This window comes from Astyanax mexicanus, chromosome 17 (genome assembly GCF_023375975.1).
Source record: "Astyanax mexicanus isolate ESR-SI-001 chromosome 17, AstMex3_surface, whole genome shotgun sequence".
In the NCBI taxonomy this organism is placed as follows: domain Eukaryota; kingdom Metazoa; phylum Chordata; class Actinopteri; order Characiformes; family Acestrorhamphidae; genus Astyanax; species Astyanax mexicanus.
This window is the reverse complement of record NC_064424.1, coordinates 21,513,302-21,532,217: the sequence shown is the minus strand read 5'-3', so window position 1 is coordinate 21,532,217 and position 18,916 is coordinate 21,513,302. Positions and strand designations below refer to the sequence as shown.

At 39.1% G+C, this 18,916-nt stretch overlaps 2 protein-coding genes across 2 annotated transcripts in view; both read right to left on the bottom strand.

Moving 5' to 3' along the window:
- Positions 1-636: 636 nt before the first annotated feature.
- LOC103036569 (POU domain, class 4, transcription factor 3) lies at positions 637-3,603 on the bottom strand. The gene is made up of 2 exons (XM_007247077.4): positions 3,398-3,603; positions 637-2,965 (listed from the first exon to the last, which is right to left on the bottom strand). The coding sequence occupies exons 1-2, from the start codon at positions 3,476-3,478 to the stop codon at positions 2,042-2,044; spliced, it is 1,005 nt and encodes a 334-aa protein (XP_007247139.2). The 5' UTR covers positions 3,479-3,603; the 3' UTR covers positions 637-2,041.
- A 6,410-nt stretch (positions 3,604-10,013) lies between these two features.
- rbm27 (RNA binding motif protein 27) overlaps positions 10,014-18,916 on the bottom strand; it is a 31,254-nt gene continuing 22,351 nt past the window's right edge. Inside the window, exons 16-21 of the mRNA XM_022676215.2 lie at positions 18,424-18,591; positions 17,891-17,950; positions 14,726-14,923; positions 14,557-14,640; positions 14,274-14,393; positions 10,014-12,158 (exon numbers count right to left, since the gene is read on the bottom strand). Coding sequence (XP_022531936.2) covers positions 12,066-12,158; positions 14,274-14,393; positions 14,557-14,640; positions 14,726-14,923; positions 17,891-17,950; positions 18,424-18,591 — 723 coding nt within the window. The 3' untranslated portion in view covers positions 10,014-12,065. The remainder of the gene's footprint in view (positions 12,159-14,273; positions 14,394-14,556; positions 14,641-14,725; positions 14,924-17,890; positions 17,951-18,423; positions 18,592-18,916) is intronic.

Genomic DNA, 18,916 nt, shown 5'->3' with positions numbered 1-18,916 from the left:
TAAAATAATAAAATAAATGAATGATACATGTAAAGCAATTCAATGGACGTGTATTATTTGTCTTGTCCATATATTTTATGTGAATTCATGTGTACATTTAAATCATGATAAAATATTTACTTATTCTGCTTTCAATACCAACACACGCAGCTTTGATTAAAAATGCCTGTAATGTATACAGATCATACACGTATAAAATCTCAAGACGCAAACACACACGTGAATAACGTGAGTAAATTTAGAAAGCTCAAGGATACAAAGACGATTACTTCTAATTACATTTAGGCTTATATAATTTCTGTAGCACGGTCTTAAAGTAATATATACTTGCCGAATTTTATATTATAAACAGGATAGAATAAATAGAATGCCTGTAGGATTATAATATAATATATCCTTCTGTCACAACATGTTCAGCTGAACGTGAATGAATGTCTACATTATTTATAAACCACTAATAAATTCGGTCGGGTTGATTTATAAGCAATCGCCATGGTTCACTCCTCCGCGGCCGACTTTAAAAATACTGTAACTGCAAATATTTATTCATTATTGAAGCCGTAATCGTTTCCCATTAACTAGTCACTCGTCAGAAACCAACAACACTGACAAGACCTTAGAAAACAAATCATTTATTAAACAACATTCAACGTCACACACTGTTTAGTCAAGTGCAATCTGAGCGTGAGAAAACGTACAGTGCTCTCAGGTGCACAACAACCACAACAAAAGCAACAACAACAAAATCTATTAAATATAGCAGCATAATCCTTATTTCATTACCCCTGTCACACATATTTGCATATTCATTTAAACCGGTGGTGCAAATACCTCAACATACATAAATAAATTAATACATCAGTAAATAACAACAACAATAACAATTGTGCTGGTGATAATCAGTGAACAGTGAAGGCTTCCTCTCAGAGAAACCAGTCAGACAAAGTCAAGAACACAAAGCCACACTCTAAAACAACGTGGGGTGATAGATAATACTGAGATGTTCAGCTCTCTTCTGAAGTCTTCCCTCCTGTATGAAAGTTTGAGGTGAAGAAAAAAAGAGGGAAAAAATGAGCTGCATAAGTTCTCCTCACGGTTGTGGGGTATAGGATATCAGCGAAGTGATGGACAGATAATATTCAAAGTCTTTCGGGTTCTGGGTAAGACCAGAAGGTTTACATCCCTGCAGTGTTATTGTTTTTGAATGAAAATAAAAAGACAGAAAATATGGACAGAAATAAAGAAGATTTTAAACGTCAGACGTTATAACAAACATTGCTAGAATTTTAATGGATCCTGGCGAAGAGAGGTGTTCAAGACTGTTTGATAAGTAGAGTTTAAGAGTCCTGTGGATTAAAGTAATTTATTTTCTCACTGATTAAAAAAGTAGTGTTTTGGCTAAAAATGCAAACAAAGTCAATCAGAGTGGCTCCGTTTTAACCGAGTCAAAATCGTTCAATCGTTCCCTAAAAGGTTTAATACCTGGCGGAGAGATAAAGGGTGCGGGAAGCTGTGAATCAAAGTAGTCCCCAAAGACAATTCACCCCTATTTTACTATTACCAACATCCCATACAAAATTCAGGAGACGCGTGAAGAAAGTACAGTGGTGGATTTAGATAAATAAATAAGTAAATAAATAAAGAGGCTAATAGTTCCCATCACCAGAACTACAAAGAACAACACCGCTGTAAAAAAAACAAAAATAATATAAAACAAATCCAGGTAAGTTTTTTTCGCTATATTATTGAATCGTTTCGACTTAAACCATTTTGAACGACTTTGTTTGCATCTCAGCCACCGAATTAGTCAGTCCTCCATGTAGAAAAGTTCTTGGTGAGTGTCTTGATGGAGAGATGAGATGGAGTTTGATTGTGTTTCCATCTGTTTTCCCTGTGTGTTTTTTAATATTAATATTATTTTAATGAGGTAAGTTTTTTCTTATTTGTAAGAAGGTCATTATTTTCCTTTGATGGTGTGTTTGTTTAATCCCTGTCGCGTGGTTGATTTGTTTGCTGATGATCTGAAGAGTCCTTGTTGGTGTCAGTGCTGAGTCGCTGAGTACTTCATCCTCTTCTGCTTCTGCCTCTGGTTGCAGAACCACACGCGCACCACGTTCTTTTTCAGCTCGAGCTTCTCCGCGATCGCGGCGATCTTCTCGGACGAGGGTCGTGGCTGAATGGCGAAGTACGCCTCGAGCGAGCGCTTCTCGGGCGCAGCGATGGACGTGCGCTTGCGCTTGCGCTCTGCCCCGAGGCCACCCATAGGCGCGACCCCGTTGGCTCCGAGTGCGCGTCGCCGCTCGGCCTCGGCCTCGTCGAGCCAGGCCTGCAGCACCGGCCGCAGCGCGATCATGTTGTTGTGGGAGAGCGTGAGCGACTCGAAGCGGCAGATGGTGCTCTGGCTCAGTGCGCCCACGCCCGGCATGTTGAGGCTGGCGAGCGCGGCGCCCACGTCCGCCTGCGTCACCCCCAGCTTCACGCGCCGCTGCTTGAAGCGCTCGGCGAACGCCTCGAGCTCGCGCGGGTCCGACTCCACCAGGTGCAGGGAGGTCACTGTCGGGAGCGCGTGCTGCTGATGAAGCTGCTGCTGCGGCGGGGGCGGTGTTGGGATGGGCGTAGTAGGTGACTGTAGCTGCGCGTGCAGGTGATGGTGGTGATGGTGGTGGTGGTGGTGCAGGGGCGCGTGCACGTCCACCAGACTCGAGGACAGGTGCTCCAGCAGCTCCGCCTCGAGCGACGACGGTGGAGGAGGAGGTGGTGGCGGTGGTGGAGGAGGAGGCCCGATGCCTGCGGGCCCGTGCGCGTGCGTGTGCGCGTGCGTCGCCATGGCTGCGGCTGCGGCGGCGGCAGCGGCGGCGGCGGCGTGGCGGCTCGCGTCCGGCTTGAAAGCCGCGTGGCACGACGAGGCGAGGTCGGCGGCCGCCAGCACGCTCTCATCGAAACCCGCGAATATATTGGCCTGGAGCTAAAGAGAGAAAGAGAGAGAGAGAGAGAGAGAGAGAGAGAGAGAGAGAGAGAGAGAGAGAGAGAGAGAGAGAAAGTGAGGGAGAGAGAGAGGTCAACAGGGAATTGTGTCAGGAGCTAGTTTAGAAAACATGTTCCAAAGCAGGAGAGAAAGAGAGAGAGAGAGAGAAAAAAAAGATGGAGAGAGATAGAGTAAAAGAAAAAAAAGATGAGGATGCTCCTCAAAGCACAGGTCATAAAAATTAATATGAAAGGAAAGCAGTGGATGAGAGAGAGAGACAGAGAGAGAGAGAGAGAAAGAGAGAAGAAGATGAAGAAATGAAGGGGTTTATGGTGGAGGAGAGGAGGGGTAAGGGAGGGGAGTTGGAGGGAGGTCTTTGAAAACATGTGTAAAGTGTGAAGGCTGACAGCGGTGCGCACCGCGCACACGTACCTGCGGGCCGTTCAGGCACACGCGCCGCATGCCGTCCAGCGCGCTGCTGAAGTGCGCTTTGCCGTTCATGGCCATCATCATGCTGCCCGGACATGGAGGCGAGGCGCGCGCTCCGCTCTCCGCTCACTCTGTGACTGAGCCCTTTCCATGGGCAGCTGCTCCTCATATCACCCTTCAAGCACAAGCGCGCGCGCACATACACACACACACACACACACCTCCTCCTGCTTCTCTTCTCAACTTACAAGCCGCAAGTGAGGTGCGCGGCGCGCAAGCGCACTACTGCTCCGTGTACTTTTCGTTCTTTCATTTTCCTTTCAGAAACTCAAAAATCAACAATTAAGATTTTTATTCTGCACTTCAAATGTAATGTTTTGCATTACTGTACTGTAGGAAAACATTTTACCTTGTGCAAATAAAATTCCACATGTCCCCTGAATATTATATTTAAAAACTTGACAAAAAAGTCATTTTATCTTCGAAAATATTTTTACAGTGCAAAACTAACAGATATTGAATTAGATTTCTTTACTTTCACTTTCATAGAATGTTTACAGATCTCTTAGAAAGCAGGATGATTTGGGAACCATATTCTAAATTAATTTTACACAAGACGAAAATATGATTATCTTCCACACCAGCATCTGCAGCAGTATCGCATTATTATGGAGAAGATATAAAGGATTTTTGCCTTAAGGATTATTAGAAGATTTTCGCTGAAAATGGCTTAAATCTACTGTCCAAAGCACATTTGCAATTAGAGGCTTCAAAAGCCATAGATGCTGGCAACTGACCCCATGGTTGAAAAAGTATTGCCAAATTTCCCTTTAGAGTGGCAACATACATGTAAAAAGTACCTTGGCTCTATGTTACAACTGAGTAACTGAGAAAAATGTTTTTGCTAGTGCTCCCTCTTGCAATAATTTATGATGTGCCCTCTAGATCAGGAAATGTTCATAATATGTCTTAATATGAAGCATTCCATCTTTACAATAGAAAATGAAGCTGTCATGAAATGTTCTCTTAAATAGTTACTGAGACAAACAAGACTTTTCTACATTCTCAAGGCAAAGTCTATGGTGTAGTCTGCGGAAGTACCCATGGTTGCATGTTGGTGTTTCTGCTGCTCTATACAGTTTGTGAAGGCAGAAATGCAATTACAGTTGTTGATGACTAATTTATGCATATTTCTGGAGAGGTGCAAGTTAAGATCTTTCACATAGCCAGCAGTATGCTGCTTTGCTTTCGCTCTGCTTGCCACTGACCAATTGTGGTAGCCCTGTGCTGCTGCTGTCTCCAAGGGGCATCTGCTACTCTGATGCTGGAGAAACAATTGAACCCAATTATGACTATCCTTCAAGAAGAAAAAGGATGGTCACAAGCCATCAAACAAAGCTGAACTGCTTGAATTTGTGCTCCAAGTGCAGCATGAGGTCACCCGAAATCAGTGTGAAAGACTGGTGGAGAGCATGCCAAGGTGCATAAAAGCTGTAATTTAAAAATATGCGTTATTCCACTAAATATTGATTTCTAAAATCTTAAAACATTAGTATTTTTTAAGTTTATTGTTAAATGAATGTGAACATGCATTATTTAAGGTCTGAAAGCACTGAATCATTTTCATTTGTTTGACCATTTCTCATTTTCTGAAAACAAAAGCTCTAAATGACAGTATATATACTTGGAATTTGGGGAAAATGTTGCAGTTTGTGAGGCTTAGTATTACAACATAGAGTGTGGAGTTATGCATAGGGCATTTTTGGTATTCAGATATTAATATTTAATGTATTAATGTGCCACTATAGTGACTGAAACTGTAGCACCAGGTGAAAGGGCACCAAAGAAGGATTTAATCAGATTTAATTTTTTAATGAATTATTTATTTTTCTGTGATTCCTTAATTCGACAGCCTAGTCATAACTCGTAAGTTATAAAGTTGCTGCCAGAACCTTGTTTCTATGTTTCTTGTCTCTTTTGTCTCTTTTTCTCCCCAATTTACAAGGCCAACTTATTAGGACTCTCTATCACTAGTAATGCCCAAACACCAGGATCGTAATGACTAGCACATGCCTCCTCCGATACATCACCACCTCTTTTTGAACTGCTGCTGATGCAGCAATGTTGTGCTCGGAGGAAAGCCCGGCGATGCGGTTTCAATACATCAGCTCACAGACTCCTTGTGCTGAGTGACATCACCCTTTTGGAGTGATGTGTGGAAAGAGCGCCATCTACCCACCCAGAGAGAGAGAGCAAGGCCAGTTGTACTCTCTCAGGGCTCCGGCAGCTGATAGCAAGCTATATGAATGGGAATGATTTGAGTATATAATATTTTATAAGCTCCTAGAAATGGTTTACAGTCATGATGAATGGATCAATACAAAGAAGTTAAAAATAAAAAAGCTATATTTCTGAAAGGAAAAACTTGTAAAACTTGTGTAGTTCAAAAGCTGTATGTTGTACTCGAGCTCATTTGTGCAAATGCTCAGGTTAAAATATTCATATTCCAAAAGTGTGTAACCGTGTTGTCTCTCTGATATGCGGCTTCGGTCGATGCAAATGCGGTTCCTCCTTCAGTTACAAAGCACTCATATTAACTTCCAAGAAAAGCTGAGAGATTTGAACTAGCGGTAGCGCTAACGTCACCTCAGCTGACCTTTCACAGGCTGACTGTGGGATTTCACGGTGCCTTGTTCTCACCTACCCTTGTGTAATCGGCTCAGGTGAGCAGTGGAAACTACTGCTAGTTAGCGTAACTTCATTATGCTAAATTAAAACATGCTACACTTGTAAGAGTAGAACTCTCAAATATTAAAATTTGAGAGAACCCAGGGAGGAAAGTGGTTAGTTCTTCATAACTTCATTTATTATTCATTTCATGAAGATGAGTTCTCCCAGATAGGTTTCTCATGTCTCACCCCTTATAATAAAGACAGTGCCTCTATATAACAATCATCGAAGTCAGGATAACACCCGCTCTGGCCTGTTCCCTCTCTTTGTACGTCTGATCTAAGCTGCCATCCCGCTGGCTGTAGAAAGAAGAGACATGCAGTGCGGTGACACAACTGCACCACCTGATCCTGTCCACCTCTTCTGTTCCCCCAGACGTTCAATTATTCAGGAGCTATGTGGCAGGCATCCATTACCTTGTTGGCATTTTCTTATTCATTATGGAGATTAACAGTACCAACCTTTTTTTAATTCTCTGCAAAAATGAAGGGGACTTGTAGCAAGTCGGCAATTCCAGCATCTTCCCCGTCTGTCCATTTTATCACACTGTTCTGTGATAATGCCATGCCCCCTACCTGTACAGATAACATTTCAGCACATGAATATTTCAAAAGCAGAACATAAAATATCTCATTCATTCTTCAGTCTTTTATCCTGATTCACAAGCACACTTCCAGCTGCAATTCCAAAATGTGCATTATTTAAGGTTAAACCAACTGGGCAATTACAGCTTAAGGCAAGGATCAAGTCAGCAAGTGATGAGTTTAATAGGTAAATAGTGTATATGGGTCATTATGAGAAGACTTCGATTCTTTTGATTTTTTAAATAATATTTATAAGACTTACAGCTCTGAAAAAATTAAGAGAGCACTTCAGTTTCTGAATCAGCTTCTCTGATTTTGCTGTTGCTTCCATTTTAGGTACTATAGGTTTGAGTAAAATAAAACATTTTGTTTAATCTTAGAAACTACAAACATCATTTCTCTCAAATACAAAGTTCAGAAATCAATATTTGGTGGAATAACCCTGCTTTTTAATCACAGTTTTCATGCATCTTGGCATGTTCTCCTCCACCAGTCTTACACACTGCTTTTGGATAACTTTATGCCACTCTCATTGCAAAAAGTCAAGCATTTCACCTTGGTTTGATGACTTGTGGTCATTCATCTTCCTCTTGATTATATTCCAGATGTTTTTTTTATTTTGTTAAAATTAAAGGAACTTATCATTTTTAAGTGGTCTCTTCTTTTTTTCCAAAGCTCTATATAATATAAGATTGAAAACATAGTTGCCTTAGAGTTGGACATTTTTTAATAGTTCATGTTTACATTGTTCAGTTTTGAAGATTTATTAAAATTTTCTAAAAATAAACACTTTCATATATTTAATATTTTACCATGACAGCTTAAGCTTTACCTCAGCTAAGTGTGAAGACAATGTGAGAAATATTAAATTATATTTATTGTTATTATTATGTTCAAGTGCTGAACATTCAGCAACTGTTGTCAGTCCCTTAAACATAAAACAGTGTGAAGGTGTGATGTCACTGATATTAAAGGTGAAAGGCAGGGTTATGCCAAAATGACAGGTTAGACAGGGAATTCCTGGCTACATTTAATAGCTTGATATTTTTTATGAAAATATCTAAATAAATCATTTAAATTCCTAAAATATTTAACACTTTGAGAAACTATTATGATATTGACCCATAAAAACTAAACTGGCCCTTAGCCCAAGTCATAGCCAAAATCATTTGAAATTTAGTTCAGGTCTGCAGGATATAGAAAAAAAAATCAATGAATTTAAGATTTTTAGAGAGGCACAACAAACCTCCAGGAAAATTGAGCAGAATCTGGATTAGTGGTGCACTGTTCTACTGTGCAGTGACGTGCAAAATAATGACCTTCAAGAGGCATCAGATAAGAAAACCTTCTCTGCACCATCAACACAAAATTTACATTACATGAATTTAAAAAATATATATAAAGCGAGCATAAAAGCATTTTGGAGAAATGTCCATGAGGTACCTCACAAACGGCAGACCACAATGATCCAGCCATTATTTCCAGAAGTGCTAGTTTTTGAGATTTTTCCAAGCTTTTGTTAGCATTGAGGTAAGAACCTGTAAGAAAGAACAAAGAATTCAACCAGCCAGACTTCAGGCTCATGGCACTCCATTTATGCTATACATTATTCATAGGTTATTATTGTATTTGCAGGATTGTCACTGGTGGGCAACAACATGGTGCTGATTTTAGATGACATCTTTTATTGATTTGTTCTTGGCGAGATGTAACAGGAATCTGCTCTTTGCATGAGGCGTAATAGCTGAGCTGTATAGAATGACCCTGTGACTGTTGTTTGCTTTTCGGGCTCCTCCATTTCCGAGGAAGCAGAACGGGATGCAGGCTCTGAGCGCGCTCTGAGTGCTCGTCACTGCAGCAACAAGGGATGGGAGAATGATGAGTGGGTAAGGTTGGTGGTTGACATTCCCTCCCGGGGGGCAGTCAACAGTGCTTGCATTAAATCGAATAGACTTTGAGTGTTTTTCACTTGGCTTCTCAAAGTAAGGGATGTGCATACATTATTCACTACCATTTGAATATGTCAAATATGCTGGAGCCAAATTAACTTCTACACTGCACTGAAAGTTAAAACTTGAGATGCTCCAGTATGAATGTACGTTAGTCAAAAGCTACCTACAGATGATACACCACATTTTATTCATAATACCATATTTTTCACACTGTAAGGTGCACTTAAAATCCTTTAATTTTCCCCAAAATCGTCTGTGCTCCTTGTAATCCGGTGTGCTTTATGTATGAAGTTTACCAGTCAGGTTGTAAGGAGCAGTAAAGCCACTGCGCTGAAGTACATTGCTATCAAGACCACAGCAGTATTAGCATTAGCTGCTAACTGAGATAAGCGCTAGCTCTTTTGCTATTTAGAAGTGAGTATCAGACTGCAGACTGCTGCTAACCCTGACTAGCACTGCTGAAGCAGTATTAGCATTACCCGCTAACCATGCTAAGCGCTAGCTCTTTTGCTGCTCAGAGGCTAGTATATCGGACTGTAGCCTGTGCTATTGTGTTAAAACAAGCTATGTGGGACAAACCGCTAGGTAATATGGCTCTGACTTACTGGAACACTCGGGGTTTCTCAGTGTAGCACTGTTTGGCTAGCCTTAATGGAAATTTTAGTTTACTGTAAATAAACGAACGCACCTTATATTCTGGTGTGCCTTATAGTGTAAAAAATACAGTATTCTAAGCCTAAAAAATTTAAATTCAGTGTGAATAGCTGGATACACCCTACATTGTAAATGAATACTGAAGTCATATAGACTGTATGAAAGAACACATAAGGAATTATATAGTAACCTTAAGGTGTTAAACAAACCAAAATGCTGTGGATTTGCATTTAGGTGCTCTTGAGTGCTGTGAACTTGCAGTTTCTGAGGCTGGTAACTCTGATAAACTTGTCCTGTGCAACAGAGAAAACTCTTGATCATCCTTTCCTAGGGCAGCCCTGATGAGAGCCAGTTTCATCATGATTTTGATATCTTTGCAACTGCACTTGAGGAGACTTTCACAGTTCCTGAATTTTTATCAGATTGACAGACCTTCACTTCCATAATATGTACTAGAACATTACTCAAATAGGGCTATTTATTATTTATACCAACTCTACCTCTTCACGAAATATTAAGAAACCAAAAATTTAAAGTAATAACTCTAAGTCTGTTACTTCTGTTCTTTAGACTGTGCTGTGAACATACATTTTGCTCAATTATTCATTCATAAGTTTAGTCCACTCTTTGGTGAAGGCATTTGTGCAAAAAGAAAAGAAGTTCTAAAGAAGAAGAAGAAGAAGAACACACAAGACAACATTTTCAGAAGGTAATTCTTGGAATGGCTATCAACTTATTCTTTTTTGTCTTTTTTTTTTCTCTTTTTCAAAATCATGTTTTGAATCTTTTTTTATTTTTAGCCAATTGAAATTCTTTTTTTATTGTTTTTTTTTTAACGATGTTCCTTTGATCGCCCCCATTCCTTTGTCTTTATTGATAAGCAAACATGCGAGTGGCAAGTGTTAGAAATCCATCTTACAAACAGAAAACTGAAAAATACATCCATAGAGCTTCAAATATATAAACAGTAATTGTCAAAATCCATTATATGCTATATGTGTTACACTACCATGGTGTGGTAGCATAGACAAGAGTTGTACAAACAAACAATGGAGATCTTTTCCATACTGAAATCTTACTGAAAGTCCTGAGTCTTCAAGACTCTTCCAAACACAAAAACGGAAAAACTGAAGTTACAACTGCTACTCAAATGTTCTACAACACAGCAATATTTCCATTCACAAAACGTCTCTATGGGGGGCTGAAACACTTCCTCCAACTGATGAAGTGTCTAAAGTATTTATACAAAACAAATGAAGGGCAGGACATACAGTATTTAGGCTGTAACATCTAATGTGTCACATCAGCAGTACTTTCACTGTGGGGCAAATTAGATACAATTTAATTTTTTTAAATGTTGTAATGTAGGGACAATAATAAAATATATATATATGTATATATTTTGTATCAGGCTTACACATGCACTCTGCTCTTAAAGTACTCAGAGCAACTCAATGCAGGTTCTTAAAGAATTGTTTTATACTACTTCTTTAAAACGAAGCATTTGAATGTTTGATGTAGTGAGACAAACCGTCTGAAAGAATTAAATTATAATTGTAAGATTAAAATCAATAATGAAATGACAAATATTCTTTAGAACATCACAGAAAAAAATATTGTACATAGAAAAAAAACCCTCAAAAAATAAAATAAACAAATCTGTGGTTTAAGTCGAATGATACACTTATTGTAATTATGTAATAGGTTTAAGGGTAGGACGTGCTTTTACAACTCCACTTTAAAAATAAGCAGACTTTTTTTAAGCACGTCTGTATATGAATAACAAGCTCTATTCACATCAATCTAACATTCACTCGAACAGATAAAAATAATTAACTGAACAGTCATTACTATTGTAGCATTTACAAAATTTACAAAAAGAAGGAAGTGGAAACAACGTGAGAAACCTTGTAAAAAGTCAGTCAGCCATCTGCTGATCGAGTAAGGCAAAAAAAAAAAATATATATATAAACCCAACGTACACATTCAGAATACCCCTGTTGACATTTTCTCCACTAACTATAGTATCTCCTTCTATACTCTCATCCAAAGCTCTCTTTGGTTTCGGATGACTGAACACAGAGTGAGAGAGAGAGAGAGAAATGGGAACAGCTGGACAGGTACACATCTGGCTCCATATTTACATAAGGTGGCACCACAAATCTAGATAGAACAGAAGCAACACTCACTCAAACTCAAGCTGGGGTGTACAAGGTTTCAGACATCTGAAGTTAAATGGGGGGAAAAACCTCAGGAAATGAACTGAAGAGCTTGACTTCAGTAAGGCATTAATTTGTTCTTAAAGAAAGCACACCTCGTATGACGTCCAATCGATAGCATCTCTGATTTTTTTTTTTTTTTTGGTAAGGGGGAAGATTTCAAAAATATCTGATTTCTGCTTAAATCACAGTGAAAACAAAATACAAACAATCATTCGAATTCAATCTCAGCAAAAGTGAGAGAATTTCATTACTATGCAGATGTTTCACAGCAGATAAACAAAGTGAGTCCCTTCAGATACTAGGCGCATCCCTCAAGACTGACCTTCACAGAAAGTGTGTGTTGCTCACACACACTGTAATCTCTTGTCTGTCCTCTACTACTAAAAATACTGGAACTAGTTTAGAAAACAAAGTGATTTATGTCTATCAAACAGATTTAAATTATCTTCTTTTAAAAAAAGACAGTCCTTTTTTACAAGGAGACGAAACAAACAATAATAAAAAAAAAAAGTTATGTTGGACTTCTTTTTCATCGTCTCCAAGAGCGGCTCTCGTATTCGTCGTCTTCGTCATCGTCGTCGTCCTCTTCTTCCTCTGGCAGCAAGAAGGGGCTAACTGGCTCCTGTGAAGGCATTGACACAGCTCATATTAAAACACAGACAATTATTGGCTTTGGGTTCTGTTAGCCTATATCAAACTGATAATAGGTTTTTGTACCTAAAAAAATACTATATTTTTCGCACTATAAGGTGGGTTAGTATAACGTTTAGCAGTTTAATTTACTGACCATATGAAGCTAAATTCGAAAATAGAAAATTGGGTATAAAATCATATATAATGATATATATAGATATATATATATATTCCAATTTAGTATAGTAAAGAGGAAAAGGGTTTTAGTCCAAATTTTCAATGATCTAGTTTTTCATTTAAGATTTTCGCAAACAGAATAATAAAAAAAAAAAGTTGGATCTTTTCTTGATTTTCAGATTTGTCCATTTTTGTATGTTGTCACATAAATCTAATGGTATTATCCTTGCAAAAGGCAAAAATATATATAAAAAAATGATTCCTTTTTTCATTTTTCCTAAAATTTCTATTGTGGGTAGAGATAAAATAAATCAAATTGGAAAAATTAATGAAAACGTGTTGTAGCTGCACTACATCATAAAAATTTTAATAAATGAAATAATCAGTTTCTAAATCCAATTTTCCTTTTTTTTTGCATTGCATGTAATTAATAAACATTAAACTGACAAAGGAGAATTTAAATACATTAATTTTCCCAAAAATCGTCAGTGTTCCTTATAATCCAGAGCATCTTTTGTATGAATTTTTCTAGTCAGGTATTAAGGAGCAGTAAAGCCACTCCACTGAAGTACAGCGTTATACAGGAGTTTTAGTTTAGTTCTCCAGAACTGAGACTCAAGAGTGGAGCAGTATTAGCATTAGCCGCTAACTGAGCTGAGCACTAGCTCTTTTGCCGTTCAGAGGCGAGTATTATTCGTCTGAAGCCTGCTGCTAACCCTGGCTAGCACTGCTGGAGCAGCATTAGCATTCCCTGCTAACTGAGCTAAGAGCTCGCTCTTTTTCCATTCAGAGGAAAAATGTAGTCTGTGTGTTTACCGTATAGCTAATATTGCTTACAGAAACACTCAGGGTTCCTCAGTGTAGCGGGTGACATTAGCTGTTAATGGCGGTAAAATGTTTTTGATGCACTGTTTACGCGAGGCCCTAATCAAAGCAGCAGGCACTTGTATTTTACTTGAAAGCAGCAGGCATTTGTATCAATATCCTTATAAACACGCAATTTTTATTTGCCAAAATGTGATGAATGTAAAGAGTGATGTTGAATGAGGCTAGCAGGTGTGCCATCATCAAGGTTGCAATGTTGTATAAGGCTGCTAGCTGTCGTGCTAACACTGAAACAAGGATGACAGAAGATGTTGGTAGTTACTGTACCATCACGGCGGTAGCGACATCAGATAAGCCTGCTAGCTCCAAACGTGCTATTATTGAGGTAGCATTGTCAGATAAAGTCACTAGTCAGTGTAATGATGCTGGAAGAAGCTGCTAACAGGTTTTCTATCAGGGAGGTAGTGACGTTTTAATGAGGAATCTAGCTGGTGTGCAATCACACAGATAGAGATGTGGATTTGACATGCTATTACTACAGATTTAGCAAAGAGATGCAACATCAGCTACCTCTATAATTAAATTTCATTTCTGAAACACATACATGTGTTAGCTTTATGATGATATTGTCGCTGTCCAATGAAAATCACGCATATCCGTTTTTGTTGATTTTTACTTTACTACATATTTTGAACAGACACACTCTCTTACACTCTACCAACATTTCTTAATGAATGGACCAATAGAAATACTTTAAAATCACCTGAAACCAACTCTTTTTACATTGACTTCCATTGAAAGTTTAGAAGGTTTTTTCTCTCTCCTGTGAAGTTGCTGTATTGGAGATATGTTTTTCATTGGACAGCGACGATATGTAGTCCTCAGGCAGTCAGTAAGAGAAAACGTCTGTATTCACTTAAAATGTTCAACTAATGGTGGCAATCAGTGCGTCAGTAAGTGAAAACACCTCTTCTTGGACAATTTTCTAGAAAATAATGACTGATTTAAAACTGGAATATTGCAGCCATTGACATGTATCCAATCTGGAAAAAAGATAAATAAAAGCACAATAAAAATATAGACAATATAGAGTGAACCATACCGTACTGACGTCCTCCTTTGACTCCTCTTCTTCTGGTTCAGTTGAGATGGACGGGGTTTTGGGTTTGTACCATGATATCTGAAGAATTCGACCTTTGAATTTTGCCCCTTGATTTGCAGCCTAAAAACGAAACAGAGAAACATAAAAATCTCAAAAGATTAAAATGCATAAAAAATTGATGATACTCAGGTTAATCCAGAGTAGAATCCAAATAACAGATAGGCTAGTAATGCATTTGGTCAAAAAAAAAATAGTTCTGAAAGCTGATAGAAAGGTAGTTTACATTCTCTGCTTCACTCCGGGTCTTGAACGTCATCACAACACTGTTGGCGTCTTGGTCACGAAGCTCTTCGATCTCACCAAATTTCTGTGAAAGCAGAGAACACACTTAAAATACCACCATGCACTTTGGATAATTATGCTTTCTTGTCCTCTGAAATTTTGCATCTTACCACAAAGTGCGGCATTAGCTCTTCCTTCTCCTCCTGTGTGACTCCCAGGATAGCGAGGGCTCGAGGCCGGTGGTCCACCACCATATGATTGCCCAGTCCTCTGCCTCTCATGCTCCGTCCTCGGCCCCTGCCTCGACCCCGGTTTGGAGGTAGCGCTGGTTTGGCTCGACCAGTGGGCAGGAGCCCTAACCGCTTGGCCTGGATGAGAAAGAAAGGTATAGGTTGTGATAAAGCAGCAAAGTGTGAGAACTGGTATTTGTAGAAATGAGGGTCCCTAAAGACAGACATGCTTTACACATGCATTTTTGGACAAGCTGAGAGAGATACAGAACTGTCACTGATATGTAGAGGTAGATTCGAAGTACAGTAATAGTACAGGATTTTACAAAAAGCTACGCAAAACGTTTTAATAACGCAAAGATACAACATGCAGTTAGCAGTGCACCCAGTCAAATGAAATAAAGTTATTCAAATGTATCTATATAGCGCTTGTTGACCTCCTCTGGTCAACAAGCTCAAAGCAGCATCAATACAGATGCTATTCTACCAATTAAAAAAAAGTGGATCTTCAGGAGGAATTAGTATAATGTCCCATGACTTTTGCCATTTCCCAAGAATAACGAATGCTGACCTGTGGGACATATAAAAGAATTGCTTTCTGCATTGCATGTAGATGTGCCTTCTGCCAATCGACAATTCTAGCCAATGTTGCTGGTCACAATTATTATCACCCACTGCACTGTCCACTGTGGGCGGTAATGCCTTCAATAAATGTATTTTTGTTACAACTGACACTGTACACCTTGCGTTAACACTTAATAATCAGTTTACATAATGCTATCCCATAAACTTGAGACATTCTTCTTTCTTCTAGATTAGGAGCTTCCAGTGGTATTTCTGGAAACCCCATACTCTGCACATTTTTGTGCTTTCCATTATTTAGAATACCTGATTCAAAGTACAAGCTCTACAAGTGCTCTAATGTTGGAGAAGGGAAAACACAAAAATGTGCAGAGCGTGGGATTCCCTGAAACCCTCTACTGTATACAGTTACTACATTGATGATAGAAGGTTTGGCTGCTAGATACTGGTTTCAAATTACGTATTAAAGTAAATGGGACTTAAAGAACCTCAGTAGACAGATTTCAAATCAGCAGTGACTCGAAGCAGAGCGGTTGTACTGGATTTCTTGAAATCTTTTGGAATTTGTGAATTATATAACTTTTTCTTACAAATCAGACAACACAGCACTGGTGAATAATAATAATAATAATAATAATAATAATAATAATAATATTATTATTATATAATATAATCTTCAAAATGGCAAAAAAAAATTAAATTAGGCATTTTATTCTCAACACCAATACAGGCCAGCAGGCAAATACAGTTCTGGCCTTAAGGGCTTTAATGCAGGGAAGTCACCTCCTCCTTCTCTCTGCTCTACTAATTGTTCTTCCCTTTCTCCACAACGGGAAAAGAAATCAAACTTTAATGCAGTGAATGCATCAGCAAGAGGAGCCGGTGTAGAGGCTGGATTCGTTAGGCCTCGTCCTCTGGGTCTGGTAAGTGCCTTCGGTTTAATGTGCAGGAGATGGGTAATGGCGTGCATTTTTCACGCCGACTAATTTCAGCGCAGCTTCACCGGCTTTAAGCTTGTTTTGAAGGATGGTTGTGTTAGGACAGAACGTGTTTTAGCTATGTGTGCACTTGTGTGGTGGTCTTAAGGTCTCAAGTGAGATGGGACATGGAAGTGTTGACAAGAGTCAAAGCTGAGAATTTTCCTTTTTTTTGCCACTTTGGTCAAAGTTTTCTTTTTTCTTCTTTTAATTTTTATCCCATTTTCTCTCAATTTACACGGCCAATGACCCAACAGACTCTTTAGGAACCCCCTATTACTAGTGAAGCCTCAACACCAGGAGGGTGAAGACTAGCACATTCCTCCTCCGATACATGTGAAGTCAGCCACCGCCTCTTTTCCAACTGATGCAGCATTGCCAAGTAGCATCCCAGCGCACTCTGAGGAAAGCACAGCAAATCAGTTCCGATACATCAGCTCACAGACGCCCCATGCTGATTAACATCACTCTTTGGAGTGATGTAGGGAGAGAGCACCATCTACCAACCCAGAGAGAGCAAGGCCAATTGTGCTCTCTCAGGGCTCCGGGAGCTGATGGCAAGCTACATAAGCAGGATTCAAAACCAGCGCTCTCCTAATAATAGTGGCAGTGCCTTAGTTAACTGGACCACTCAGAGCTGAGTTTTTAACAAATATTAATAAACCAGATAACATTACTATGATTTTATAAACTTGGTCCAGGATAATCAAATTTAACCTAAAACAAAGTAGGACTGTACTTTAAGGGCGTTTTTATACCAACACTATTTGGTTTGGGGGAAACAGACTCTGGTTTGTTTGTACTCTTAGTGTGGTGCGATTAAGCAGGAGTGAAAACAGTAATCGCACTCGGGTGCGAATAAAAACTGGACCGAGGTCAGTTAAAGGTACAGTCCCAAACAAACTCTGTAGCGAATTGCTTTTGGTGAGAACGTGATCAGGTCACGATCCAACCCAGCTATCAAATATACTCTTTTTTTATAGCTAAACTGCTGATAAGGTGCAGTTTAACATGATTTATTAGACAGATAACACTTATTATAACAGCTATGAACAAATGCTGTCTCTGCTTCATGTTGTTTACACATGTAGTCTGTGCTGCATTCACTGCTCGCAGCCGTGCAACTCCATTTACTACGTGTACATCTGCACTGTACAACCCATTTGAAAACACTGTGTTTGAAAGTGCAGCAAAATCTTCTTGCTAAATTTTACTTCCTTGCTCCTGCACCAGACAGCTCTGGCCAATCAGAGGAGACAATGTGCTCATATGGTTTATTGGTGTGCATTTCGGTGCATTTAGGTTTGTGCCAAACAGATGGAAGAGTAAACTCTTTAAATTGTATCGAACAGAATCGTATTATGACATTCATGACAGGTATCAAACATTATTATACCATTGATTAAAATAACCGATATAATATCTAACCATCTTACCAGTGATTTACACCCCTATTGTCCATATCAAGCATCTCAAACATGTAGTACATTGACAGAGCCACTTGTACACAGTGCAATGTAGGTAAAACCAAATCAAGACAGCTCACCTCCACTTGCAGCTGACCCAGCCTCCTCTTCAGGTCTGTAGTGTCCTCTGCAGTGGTCAACTGACAAAAAAAATGAAGCTACATTATAAACTACTGTGATATCAACTGTAGTAAGGACTGTTTTATGGTTACACCAATCACAAACATATAAGGTGTATTACTGTTTTTCCTTGTAGACACCCTGCACTGTAAAACTAATCTAGATAGAGGAAGCAGTGTAAAGACATTTAATAGCACTAACTGGATAACCCTCTTGAGAGTACATCACTCATCATCCCAGTACAGCAACTGTCAAAAAAGCTAGTCAACACATCTAACACCCTGAGCTTTACAGTGCAGTACTTCACAAGCGCAGAACATTTACCGAAGCCCTGCACAATGATGCATTTTCAATTTTGCCTGTAAAATTTCATATGGCATGCATTTCCTCCCAGTACAAACCAAGCTGAAAGACAATCTATGGTATTGACCTAAACACCACTCATTGGTTCATCTGTGCTATAATCATGTCCCTATTTTCAACATGGTCTTACTTCTGTTTTGGTCTTGGCCTGTGTATTGCTGGCTGTGGAAGCAGAGGCAGGACTGATCTCGTTCTTCAGCTGTGAAATCTTCTCAGTGAGTTCCTTCAAGGTCTTCATGATGTTGGCCCTCTCTTCAGGTTTCATGCCTCGGTTTTTCTCCAGACGGGCTATCAACACCTGAAAATTATGAAAAAATGATAACAGATTCAGACACAAGATAATAATAGGCCTGTCAAAACATTACTGCTTGTTTGGTTTAATATTTTGCTACAAAAACAACAGCAATAAACTACATCGTTGTCGTATTAATACCACTTTTTTGCATTAGTTAACATTAGTTAAACTAACATTGGCTGACTAATGTTTGGCAGAAACTCTGTACACTCTATAAAAACGTAATTATACAGCTCTGGAAAAAAAAATAAGAGACCACTTCAGTTTCTGAATCAGTTTCTCTGATTTTGCAACTTATAGGTATATGTTTGAGAAAAATGAACAATTT

Bases quoted from the DNA above. Each gene is read 5' to 3' on its own strand.
- LOC103036569 (XM_007247077.4), bottom strand. From the start codon at position 3,478: ATGATGATGGCCATGAACGGCAAAGCGCACTTCAGCAGCGCGCTGGAC. The intron at 2,966-3,397 runs GTACGTGTGCGC...TTCTCTCTTTAG, and splicing joins TGTGCCTGAACGGCCCGCAG to CTCCAGGCCAATATATTCGC.